The sequence below is a fragment of the Dendropsophus ebraccatus genome, chromosome 6, assembly GCF_027789765.1.
Source record: "Dendropsophus ebraccatus isolate aDenEbr1 chromosome 6, aDenEbr1.pat, whole genome shotgun sequence".
Lineage (NCBI taxonomy): Eukaryota > Metazoa > Chordata > Amphibia > Anura > Hylidae > Dendropsophus > Dendropsophus ebraccatus.
The window spans coordinates 132832939-132846241 of NC_091459.1; the positions used below are offsets into that span (position 1 = coordinate 132832939).

Here is a 13303-nt window from a genome sequence, read left to right on the forward strand (position 1 = left end):
TATCTGCTCTCCGACGCTGTCAGCGATTTCAAAACATCCAGTAACACACCATTCCCCCTGAAATGGAAGCTCCGTATAGAATCTATACTGGCTATGCTAAGCTTCCATTTTCATTGGGAATGGTAGCGCAGAGTGGGTGGTCCGGGACCCAGCAGCAAAACAGGTCAGATAATTATAGGTCACTGAGGTGTCCCCTGCAACCCTGGCAGCATAATAAAATGCCATATTATCCTGGACAACCCCTCTTTAAGATAGTAGAGTGCAAAGCAGTTGGACTATCATAATCAGACACTAATCCCCTATTTCCCAATTCGGATAGGGGATAAAAGCCTAACAAGTTAGAATAGCCCTTTAATGCATTCTGGTGGAGCACCAAGGCTGGGTTCACACACCTTTGAGAAGCACTATGCTCTAACTTAAAGCTAATGTACCATCAGGTACATTCACTTTAAGTATCGGCCATGGATAGAACGGCGCCGGGAAGGACTGCAGAACTCCATTGATTCTAACGGAGCTGCGTCATAGAGATGCCCGTGAATAGAATGGTGCCGTACACGGGAATCGGGGCGCAGTTCAAAAAAGAGGACCGTGGCACCAGCTTCCCCACGCCGGCGCCATTCTATCCATGGGCAATACTTAAAGCAAATGTATCATCAGGTACAGGTAAAATGTATCAGTTGTTGTGTTGTTACTCGTTACTAGAGTCACGCATTTTTTTAATGCTCGAGTGCTCAATTCGAATAACAAACCCCATTGAAATCAATGGGAGACTCGAGCATTTAACCAGGTGCCCCTGCTTAGTAGAGCGTAGCGTGAAAAAAACACACTAGAATTTTCTATACTAAATATAATCATAGTTTTACTCTCAAGTTTACCTGGCAACGACCGCAATGTTACATACCTGAAATGTTTAAGGATATGATCATGTATACAGCAGCTCTAATGTTTTATGTTGCAGCGGAGGAATGGCCTTTTAGAAGCTTGGAATGGAAAATGTCTCATAAAATAAGCCTTACCCTTTGTGAGTTTTCATAAATGCTAAGCAGTGCCATGAGGAAGCCCAGCCTTTTAAGCCCTATTTGCATTACATTTTGGGGATACGTTGACGATATATTGTCAAAAATAAGTAGTCCTACATACAGTATTTATGTCAAGACCATTAACTAGGACTACAGAAACATGGCTGCTTCGGGAAAAAGTATGTGTTAGGGAAAGTAAACAAATACTGGTAGACTACCTTTAGTCTATGAAAGTAAATGGGTGCACTATGGTATACGTCAAAATCCCTTTTATGCCAGAATTTAAATATACACAAAAAAACATGCCTTGCCCACTTTGCCTTAACAAGGTAATTTTAGGTAGCAGACAAGGGCAATACATTAAAATTTGGTTAAAGAATGGTCTAGGTCCTGTTCGGATACCAGTTATACAGATGCAGTCATCGTTAACATGGTCGCTGGCTCAATAAATGCATCACTGCGATCATATTAACAAAGGCTACATCTGTATCTGCCATACTGTTGGCTATAATGCCCAGGGAATAATTTTTATGCATAAAAAAAAAAAAAAAAAAAAACTTGAATTGCATCGGTACATTATAAAAGTCTGCACAAATTAGGCAGAAAATGGCTAAATCGCCAATTGTCCTAGATCGACAGGAATCACCGGTGATTAAAAGAACAGGGATAACAAGTAAAATACTACACGTTCATCACACAACATAAAAGCAACAACATGTCATATACCGAACACAAGACAAATGTAAGACCATATTGTTTATTACTAGAGGTGAGCGAGTCAATTTGAAGGGAATAGGATTTGGCCCAGATTTAACAAAACAAAAAATGTTAGAATCCAATTGGCATTTGTTTGGGGTGATTTTCTCATATAGGGACATTGAGGTAAGTAGTAGTGATATTATATAACTTATGCTTCATTCACATCTGCTTCGGTTTACTTAACAGGAGCAGGGACTCCTACCTTTGACAGGAGTCCCTGCCCCTGTACTTACATTGCATGGCCAATCGGGGCATCTCTGGATCCAAACCAGACTGTCAGCTTTTTTTAATCAAAATTGACAGAAATCTCAGGGGAAATCGCTCATCTCTATACAATTTTGCTGCTCGAGAACATTTAGACATTGATCAGGACAATACAGAACAATCGACACTTACAGTTGTTCTAGAGAGGCAAGTCCTTTAAAAGCTTGCCTGTCAATGGATTGGATTTCATTCTTGTACAAATAGCTGAAAAGAAGAAACAATCACCAGGATTAGAAGAGACAAGAAGCAAAACACAAGACAAGAACAACAAGCGTGAAATGTTACCTGTCACCCGGGAAACTTATATGGGTTGGAGAAGAATTTTTAAGACTGTGGCCAATTGGCATCCTATTAACTAGTGACATACAGTAGGTGACAGGTAAAGGTTAATGAGAAATACCATATTAACAACACAATAACACAATAAACCCATACAATAAAAAAAAACAAAAAAAAAAAAAACACATTATAAGCCTCCCTTTCTGGATAGTTCTGGTTCTCACATAGTAATAGAGTGAACTCTAACAAAGTGCAATAAGATCTCACACAGTGGAAGAAATACCGACTTAAAGAAACCTCAGATACATTTGGAGGGGGTCCAGATTGCTTTAGGGTATATTCACATGTCACAGTAAAAGCACAGTTTCTGCATGATTTTGCAAAAAAAAATCGAGATTTGACGACATGTGAATTTGCCCTTAGAGGTTACCAGGGGGTAGATCAGTAAAGAGACAGCTTCATGTTCATGAGCTTTAAAACCAGGGTAAGAATGATTTTCTAATAACTGAAAAATTCCCTTAGAAAAAAAATGTCATTGCAAAAACTAAAACGTACACTGAGAAAATGGTTCTAACAGTCCAAAAAAACATTAGGACTTCCGTTCACACTGCTGTCCGGGTCGGTTCCGTCAGGTCTCAACTGCAGTCTGATAAGCAGAGTATCAAACTAATAGAAACCTGTCTGACCTGTTATCCATCATATCCGACTTGAATCCTGCAGAAGCTCAGGACACCAGTGTGAACAGGACTTAACCTTCTGCTGGGTCAAACAATGGGACCAAAACTTATTACACTGTCGGAGGATTTGATGTACAACTCATATGGTAGTTCTTGCACTGAAAATGTAATTGAACATATGTACCTTTGCATACTGCGCTTACACGATTAAGGTTATGTTCATACTTGTTGGAGTTGAAGATTATGTAAAAAATGTCATAAAAAGTAATAAGGCATGCAGTAAAAAGGTAGACATCAGGACAGAAACCCAAAGGAACCCACCATTAGAGTTAAAGGAGAAGTACTTTTTTTTTTTAAGGCAGGGGTGGGTACATTTCAAAAAGAAACACACACAAGCATCAAGTCACCTCTCCCTGTTCCTCTATGGGACCCCCACCAGGCTTGGGGATGTCAACCAGAGCAGAGGTCACGACCCGGTTGATTGGCCACTCAGACAGTCAGTGACTGGGGCCACAGCAGTCACTCATTGGCTGAGAGGCCAGTCCACAAGCCAGGACGGGCATCCCCCCTCAAGTCATTACAACTCGGGAGGAAAATGTCTTCTGGCTGGGGACCCAGGTTCGGTCACCTGACGGATGGCAGGCACGGAGAGAGGCAAGTAAGGACTGATTATTATGTCGTCACCCCCCCCCCCCCCCCCCATCTTTAAAACAAAAAGTACTAGGCCGGACTAGACCTTAAACGGGGTTTATCAAGCGCCATTAGTGTCCAGTCATGTGATGGATCAAGCACTACTATTATTCCTATGATAGTGCAGAACAACAGATATAAACACAGATGTGAGCATAACCCTAAAGTACTCCTACACATGGGAAAGCTGTCGGACAAACCTCTGATCTACAGACAGCTATCACTCCCGAAGCTTTAATAAAACCACAAGAACAGAACTACACAAGATCTCCAGTCTTTTATTATCATCATCCCGATAGTCCTGAAAAATTATATCCGACACGTTCCGACAAGACAAGACGCTGGAGGGCTCAGACACCTGAAATAAACCAACCAGCCTACGGTATATAAGGAGCCAGGCAGGCCGAACATGCCATCATTTATTATCTGCGATCTGTAACATTACGAGAAGCTCGTAAGCTCCTTGGGGTACAGATTCTGCTGTGGTAAGGCCGTGTCACACCTGCATTTCTGAAAGACGGGATCTCCGGCATGTCATTTTACATACAAGGGATTATAAACCTCATAGCAGAACTGCAGGTATGAGCAACACCTTAATAACGGCGGCATCTTCTAAATCAACAAGGATGGGGATTCTTTACTGTAAGAGCAGTAAGACTATAGAGCTGTGATGTAAATATATTACAGGTTATAGTTAGTGCTGAGCAGACTTGCTGAACAGTTCGGGTTCGGCAATATTCTGCAAACCAGAACACTTGGCATGTGACTGCCAGCAGCTGGAGAGGTTGGATGGAGCTTTAGGGTTGCAAGAAAAACGTGGACATGGTCTATGGCTGTATCCATGCTTTCCAGGCAGCGGGATTCAAGTGCTGATCATTCGCGGTTGTGTCAACTCAAACTTTTGGCACGTTCCTTCGGCTCTAGTGACTAGATTCTGGGGGTAGGATGGTAGATCAGGAATTTTTCCCGGAATTGGGAAAGAATTTTTCTAATAAAGTGAGGAAAATTGGGTTCTACCTAATGGAGGTTGTTTGCCTTCCTCTGGATCAACATCATAGGGCAATAGGCTTTGTTTTGTTTTTTTCAGCCACAGAATATACTATTTATAGTTACTATGTTACATCCTGAACCATGTATAAAGTACGAATGATTCTAGTACAGATTCCACCAGCCAAATCTTCAACAAAGAGAATGTTGTTCAGACTGAAATCTATCACCCGACAGCCGTAAAAATTACATATCGTGTTGAAAACCACAGCTGGCCATACACATTTAATAACTGTCGGCTTAAAGGGGTTGTCCACTTTATAGTGAAATAGTATTAGTGTACTCACTGAATATACTGACAGCAGCTTCCTGTGTACCTCAGAGCTAAAATCATACTCCCCTCCTCCAGGCTGTACTGCCCTGCTCTATTTTGTATCTGTCCGTAAAATGGCCGACATGGAGGAGCATGGGACTATGCCCGGCCCACCAGTGTCCACCATTGAGCCTGTATATGTCTATGGAGGGCACAGGGGTGCGGGGTACTTCACATGCTCCCCCACATCGGCCATTTTATGGACAGAAACAAAACCGAGCAGGACAGCCCAGCCTGGAGGAGGGGAGTCTGATGTTAGCTCTATGAGGTACACAGGGAGCTGCTGTCAGTATATACAGTGAGTACACAGGGAGCTGCTGTCAGTATATACAGTGAGTACACAGGGGGCTGCTGTCACTATATACAGTGAGTACACAGGGAGCTGCTGTCAGTATATACAGTGAGTACACAGGGGGCTGCTGTCAGTATATACAGTGAGTACACAGGGGGCTGCTGTCAGTATATACAGTGAGTACACAGGGAGCTGCTGTCAGTATATACAGTGAGTACATTGAGCACGGCAGAACGTTCATGTGTTTTCTGGGGGGAGGGGTAAGCTGCCGCCAGACTGCTATGGCCCTGGCCTATCCCACACACCCAATCCTTGCCTCCATTGACATTGTTTGTCAGTGGAGAGTCAGGAGGCCATCCATAAACTTTTATCGTCGGAACCTGACAACTTCAGTAAGTTCTAAGGACACAAGTCTAGGGTGTATAGGGACATTAGGATGCCATACTTCCAATATCCCTGCCTACATAGGGGTCATTATACACAAGCAGATAGCTGTCTGACAAGAGCTTTGATTGACAAGGGGAAAAGAAGGGAAAGGAGGGACATGGTTGAAACCTTTATTTATGTAAAGCACTAAAAAGGTTCAAGAGGAAATGGTTTTCAATAATAAAAAAAAAAAACTGAACCCAAGAACAAGGGGACACAATGGGGGAGAGTTATCAAACATGGTGTAAAGTGAAACTGGCTCAGTTGCCCCTAGCAACCAATCAGATTCCATCTTTTATTTTCCAAAGAGTCTGTGAGGAATGAAAGGTGGAATCTGATTGGTTGCTAGGGGCAACTGGGCCAGTTTGATGAATCTCCCCCAATCTGTTTAGTTGTGGGGGGGGGGGGGGGGAGGTCAGAAGCATTACAAAAAAATATTACTATACTAAAAAAGAGTAGTAGATGCTTGGAGGAAATTTCCAGCAAGATATGTACTTGTTAAAGGGACCCTTGACACAGTCCAGTTAATGAAATACTGAAAGTAAATGGCCACCTGAAAGGATAGCAGGGTCGTTCATACTGTCCTTCACTTCCATCACTGTCAGCAGTGCCCTGTTTACCCGGGAAGATATGCTGTTTAGAGCAATCGACCCATAAATTACTGTTTATAGAAGGCCCAGCGATCAGCTGATCTACAACTAAAGGGTAGATAGCTGCCCCTTTAACTGATAATTGTCCTATGCGATTGGTACACTTTCATATTGCATTTAAAGGCCTAAATGAGAAGATCTATAAAAATCCCTTCTAACGTTCAACTGTCGGAAAAAAAAAAAAATGTATAGACTAGTGATGATTGCAACTTGAACATGCTTGGGTCTATCCGAACCGGAGAGAACGGCATTTGATTAACGGTGGCTGCAGAAGTTAGTTCCAGCAATAGGCTGTATCCATGTTTTCCAGGACACCCTAGGGCTGCATCCAACTTTTTCAGTCACCAGTATTCAAATTCTGCACACTCTGGTTTGGACGGATCCAAGCATCCACGACTTGCACTCATCTCTAGTTTAGACCTAATCACACATTCGTTGAGGCTTCCATTGATAATGACTATAAGATGCTGGATCTGTGGTATGCCAGATAAGTCCAGCAAAATCAATCCGTCTATAACGGAGTCAGTCAGGCTCCGTCGCCTTGGAAGGATAAACTGAAGTATCACTATTTTTACAATGGAGTCTGAACAGACCCTCAGCTGCAGATGTTAGCACTGCCTTGAAAGCAAATGGAGCTCATTCTGTGAGTGTAATGTAAGAGGATTCCTAGAAATGATTAATGAAAAAAAAAAAAAAAGTATTGTAAGAGACAAAAAAAAATAAAGCACTGAATATGTATGATCATCATACAGCCGTCCCACATACGAGACATACTAGACGTTCTTCGGGAAGGAGACATTACATTCCATGTACAATGGTATCTGTAATTCACAGCTTCATTTAGCTTTAATGCAGTGGGAACAGAAACCACACTTCCTGCCCAGTTATCCTTGGCTTCCACAACATGTTCCACTCATTCCCTATCAGTAGGTCTGTAACTGATCAAAACTCTGGATCTGCTCCACGCAAAACCAGAGGGACAGCAGCTGCAACTGGACAAGATTAAAAAATTTAAAAAAAGAAATTCTACAAAACATGTTACATGTCTGCATATTAGTGCCTTATTGTTATAGGGAAACTGAACAGATATGGATAAGATACTAAAAAAAAAAAAAAAATATATATATATTTGGCACCAAAGCAGGGATCCCATTAGTGCGGACCTTTTTTTTTTTTTCTTTTTTTTTTCTTTTTTTTTTTTTAACACTAACCGGTTTCGGGCCAGCTCTAGGCACAAGGGGCAGGTTCGCTGCCCCCAGTGTGACGATATCTCCTACCCTCTTTGATCCGGCTACATTAGAAACAATGGGGTGGGGATATAGTCACACTGGGGGCGCGGCGAGCCCACCCCCAGTGCATTGAGCTGGGTTGGTGGATGGTAAATGAACGTCAACAAGTCTGGGAACAGGCTGTTGTTTATATAAAAAAAAAAAAAAAAAAGGCCCATCATGCCACCGGGATCCCTGTGCCGATGCCAATCTGCTACTGCTACTACGCATTTGCTTAATCCGTCCATGCACTTATATTCATACAGGAAGATTACGGCCTTTGTCACCTCCAGGCACAGGAAGGAAAGAAAAGTAAGGAGGGGGTAATAAGAAGGGAAAGGGCCAACCTGGCTACATTTCTCCATGGTGGACATCCACATGAATGACACATATTAGTTTTATTTTAACCAAAACAGCAGGAAAAGTCTCTGCCAATTAATTTTATGATATAAGACATTTTATAAATCTCAATTTTTCTTCTAAATTCCTTTATGGGGGTTGTCCTACCATTAAAGGGGTTACCTGGGTAAAATAGACCGATGAGATAGCGGTCTCGTGGATAGCTCATCAGTCCATTTTGCCCAATAAACATTTAACTAGAGATGAGCGAACCTGGAGCATACTCGAGTCGATCCGGACCCGAACTTTCGGCATCTGATTAGCGGTGGCTGCTGAAGTTGGATAAAGCCCAAAGGCTATGTGGAAATCATGGATATAGTCATTGGCTGTATCCATGTTTTCCAGACAACCTTAGAGCTTTATCCAACTTCAGCAGCCCCAGCTAATCAAATACCGAACGTTCGGGTTCTGATCGACTCGAACCCGGTTCGCTCATCTCTACATTTAATCATTATCTACTATCCATCCATAGGAATCTTGTGAGGTCTGCTCATTTCCCTTGTGATCTCAAGACAGGGGGTTCCAGTAATATAGAAAAGCTGTTAAGTGTATCACTTGGCATTTGCGTACTGGTGGCAGGCAAAGTTGGATGCCGCCCTATGGAGTCCGGGAAAACATGGATACCACCATAGACTATATTTATGTTTTCCAGGACTTCCTAGGGCTGCATCCTACTTCATCAGCCACCAGTACGCAATCATACTTGAGTCGCGCTAATCTCGAACAGCTACCATAGACCGTGAATGCAGTTTGGAGTCGAGATCTGAGTGCCCAAACCAATAAAACCTTTAGACATGCCTCTAATATATTTTATTTTTTAAGATCAGGGTACTTTAAGTCCATGTCCGGGAATTCACATCTTGTTAGGGGACCGTTTACACAGCCGAATTTCGGGCCGTAAACAGCCACCTAAACGATTGCAGTATTGCTCATACAGCCAGCCATTCATTGCCATCACTGTCAGCAGCACTAACCCTGTTTAGGCTAGGTTCACGCTGCGTTTTCAGCATCCGTTTAACGCATCCTTTTTTTGCAAAAAACGCATGAAAAACGGATTGCAAAAAACGGATTCATTTGTGTGCATCCGTTTTTCCATTGACTTCCATTATAAAAAAAACGGATCCGTTTTTTTTTGACGGACCAAAAAACGTTGCTGACCCTATTTTTCTGGACGTTAAAAAAAAAACGGATCCGTTAAACGGATGCTGAAAACGCAGTGTGAACCTAGCCTTACCCAGGAGGGCATGCTGTTTGGGATCACCCAGCGAATGACCACTTAGTTGTTCATCAGCTGATCGTTGTGTCTTCCACAAGGGGCGATAATTGCCTGTTGAGACAATCATTTCCCATGTAAGGGCCCACTCACACTACAGAATCGGCACTGAAATTCCATTAAGAACCCCTGCCCACGGACTCTGCACCAAATTCCGCTTGGAACCCCCACCTACGGACTCTGCACCAAATCCCACTTGCTATTTCTTTTAATGGGAGGCCTTGCTCGCCTCTGCTCTCTACGCCTCTCTGCTCAAAGAATTGGCCTGTCAATTCTTTGAGCGCAGAGCAAAGGCGCACAAGGCCTCCCATTGAAAGAAATAGCAGGCAGGATTCGGCACAGAGTCCACAGGGGGGGGGGGGGTGTTCCGAGCGGAATTTTGGCACCAATTGTGTAGTGTAAAAGGGCCCTAATCTGTACAGTTTCATACTGCATTTAAAGGTTTAGACAACTAGATCTACAGATCCCTTCAAGCTTCGAATTGCAGGGGAAAAAAATACGTTCAGATCTAATCCCACAGGCGCTGAGGCTTTTGTTCATTGTAACTATATAATTTGCCAGATCTGTGGTATACCGGATAAATTCAGCAAAATCAATCTGTCTATAATGGAGTCAGTCAGGCTCTGTTGTCTTGGCGAGATAGACAGTCGTGTAGTTCTATTTTTATTCTCGTTTTTACAATGAAATCTGAACAGAACCTCAGCTGCAGATGTCAGCACTGCCCTGAAAGCAAATGGAGCTCATTCTGTGAGTGCAATGTAACATGATACTGTATTATGACTGCTGGAACATAGGAGTTTATTAGGGTTTTTTTTTTTTTTTTTTTTTGCTTTTTGTATAGCAAGGGCACTTTAATTCCATCTCTAGAGATTTTGAGTTCTATTTCAGGGGTTCCCTGGACACAAACATCATTCAACTTCATTAACCCCTTCTGACCACATCGGTTTATGGACAAGGTTTTCATTTTTTATCCTCATTTTATAGAGCTGTGGCTTTTTTTTTTGTACTTTTGTTCTACTTATTAAAGGGGTTGGTCATCAAAATTATTTTTCTATTAAATTGACCAGGTCACCAGGAAGTGCCAGTGAATAAACTTTTATAAAAAAATCTCAGTTCTTCCAGTACTTATCAGCTGCTGTATGCTCTACAGGAAGTGGTGTACTCTTTACAGTCTGGAGAGCAGGAGAGGTTTTCTAAGTGCTCTCTGCTGCCACCTCTGTCCATGTCAGGAACTGTACAGAGCAGTAGAAAATCCCCTTAGAAAACCTCTCCTGCTCTCCAGAATGTAAAGAATACACCACTTCCGGTAGAACATACAGCAGCTGATATGTACTGGAAAACCTGAGATTTTTTTAATAAAAGTTTATTCACTGGCACTTTCTGGTGACAGTCAATTTAAAAGAAAAATAAATTTTGATGACCAACCCCTTTAATAAGTAGAACTTGTCCTACAAAAAAATATATATAAAAAGCTACAACTCTTAATAAAATAGTAGAATAAAATGTAGAAAAAAAATGAAGAAATGAAGGAGATGGAAGATTGTGCCATTCTGTAGGTCCCATTGTTATAGTGTTTAGTCTGCTGTAAAAATGACCTTTATTCTGTGGATCAGTATGACTAAAGATGCAGGCAGCATTTAACTAGATCTGGGCAGGTACACACTGAAGTTCTGTATCAGTAAAACTTACTTTTATCCATTATACAAATATAAGAAGAAGTTACCAATTAGTACAAGGGATTTTACCACCTTATGAATTTTGATGGATATCTATGGGTCAGTAAACTAGAGGTTTCCAGAATTACTTTAAAAGTGTGACCGCAATTCTAACAAGGTTAACACTGTGCAGAACTATGCGCACTTTCTACTTCTAATAAAGTTTTTTTTTTTTTTTACAAAATTTAGAGTCAGTGTAAAAATACCTCTGCACTGCTGTCAACAGGAGATTACCCAGATACAGGATAGCAAGGATGTCACAATGACTCCTAGTACACAATCACAATGGGATCCCTGGGGGTTTAAACACTCAATTCTCACTTGTTATAAGACAATAAAAGTCTACAAAGACCAGATACACAACAGGAAAAAAAAAACACACAACAACATGGACTGTGTAGACTTCAAAAACATGGCATAAATATACCAGCTGGTTTACCAATTAAGTAATAGGAAGGAACTGACAGAAAACAAAAATAGATTTTTTTTATTTTTTTTTAATATTCAATCTTGTGCATATATGACCCAGAGAAAATGGACAGAAAACAGGTTGCGGCTCCTCAAGCCACCTCTGTTTAGTCCCCACCTTGATGTGGCCTCCAAAATGTCCTACAATGAGAAAACTGGAAAGACACCTTCATTTCCCCCCCCCCTCTTCATTAAATGTTCCCAGCTATTCACCTCTGCTTTAACCTTTTACAATTATTAACAGAAATGGGAATGAAAACGTGACTTACAGGTATTTGAGGTTCTCTAGGTCTTGAAATGCTCCACTTGGAATCCTTTTAATTTGATTGTTGTTTAGAAGCCTAAAAAAATACAATAATGATTTAATACAAGCTATATTGTAGGTGTTCAAACACAAATTAACGTATATGTGTATCTGTGGGGGTTTTGAGGCATTTGCTGCTGTTTGTCCATCACATAACTAGGACGGATATTTATCCAAGGGAAGTAAACCGAGAAGGACCCGACTGATTGACTGCAAGCACGGATCTTCAAAACTCAAGTGGTACAGAAAGTACATTGGATATGAACCAGAAACCAAGTTTGTGTTTGTTCATCAGCTTGTCTTTGTCCATATTACACAGGGCAATGAGGAGGGCGGGGAGGAGGGACGGAGAGGCGGTGCAAGGTTTGGGCACACACACACTCTTGGCAACGCCAATTCGACACAGGGCTGCCAGTTTAAAAGTTGTTTTTTGGGACAATAACTGCATCACCTGCCAAACGGACCCCAGGACAGATCTTTGATTAAAAGCAGCTATCCGAAGGTACAAGCGATTGGGGGGGGGGGGGTCACATTGTGGGTACAGAGTCACTTTAAAATAGGGGGCCATCCGATTTGTTCAAGGTGTTTTTCGATTTGAAGGGAACGCACAGCATTATCTCTCATCAAAAACAGAATCTGTGTCCAAGGCTCCTAGCGAAGCAGATGTGAATGGAGCCAATGTACTTAACAATCCACTTCAGAAACATCCAAAAAGCAGAAAAGTCAATCTGCCCCCACTTATTCTGGGTGTTTACATAGTTTCTTTATGAGCGGGATTTAGTTGGACTTAAGAATGAGGGAAGTGAAGCAGGAAGAATAATCTCTTGGCGAAATAAACTTCATCTAAGTATTTCTGAATATGAGTGCCGGGGGAGGGGATCTGCTTACTGTGCGCAGAATACATGCTGATCTCATCTAGGGGGATTAGGAGATATTGTATTACTGTCATAAATTATTACACTGCCTAAAAGGTCCTTCGATTACTAACCCAGAAAATTTAGGAACTACGGGGAAAACATGATTCAGCATGACCAGTATGCATAGGCTTCTATTACTCATGCCTCGTCCAATCAGCTCTCTCCGTTTAAGCTGCATTCCCCAAGACCTGCCCCCAAGGAGCCAACTGCTAAAGTGTCCAGTGTATCTTTTTTCTCTCATTCAGCGCTTATGTAGGGTATTGCCCTCTATTACAGGTGGATGGGGTTTGAAAATTTAAAGGGATATTTTCATGTCCAAATATATATCCCCTATCCACAGATGATTTGATGCGAACTGATAACGACAATTGTAGCTCAAATAATTGGAATGCTTCAATCATTCTGTATAGGGATTCCAGATATTGCCAAGCAATAAACTCAGCAATGTTTGTATGTTCCATAAAGAATATATGGACCTCTTGCCACCCATGCAAGGTTAACGCTACTCATTTAGAGGTACAATTTCCCTTAGTAATCTAGATC

General features: G+C 41.7%; 1 protein-coding gene across 2 annotated transcripts in view; it reads right to left on the minus strand.

Annotated features, from left to right (window-relative positions):
* Positions 1 to 13303, minus strand: part of PXDN (peroxidasin) — a 93673-nt gene that overhangs the window by 41853 nt on the left and 38517 nt on the right. The window contains exons 3-4 of one of the 2 annotated variants that reach the window (XM_069973046.1): positions 11809 to 11880; positions 2175 to 2246 (exon numbers count right to left, since the gene is read on the minus strand). In XM_069973046.1, the coding sequence (XP_069829147.1) occupies positions 2175 to 2246; positions 11809 to 11880 (144 nt within the window). Of the gene's footprint in view, positions 1 to 2174; positions 2247 to 11808; positions 11881 to 13303 lie in introns of those variants that run through there. The other variant, XM_069973047.1, reaches the window with a different exon arrangement.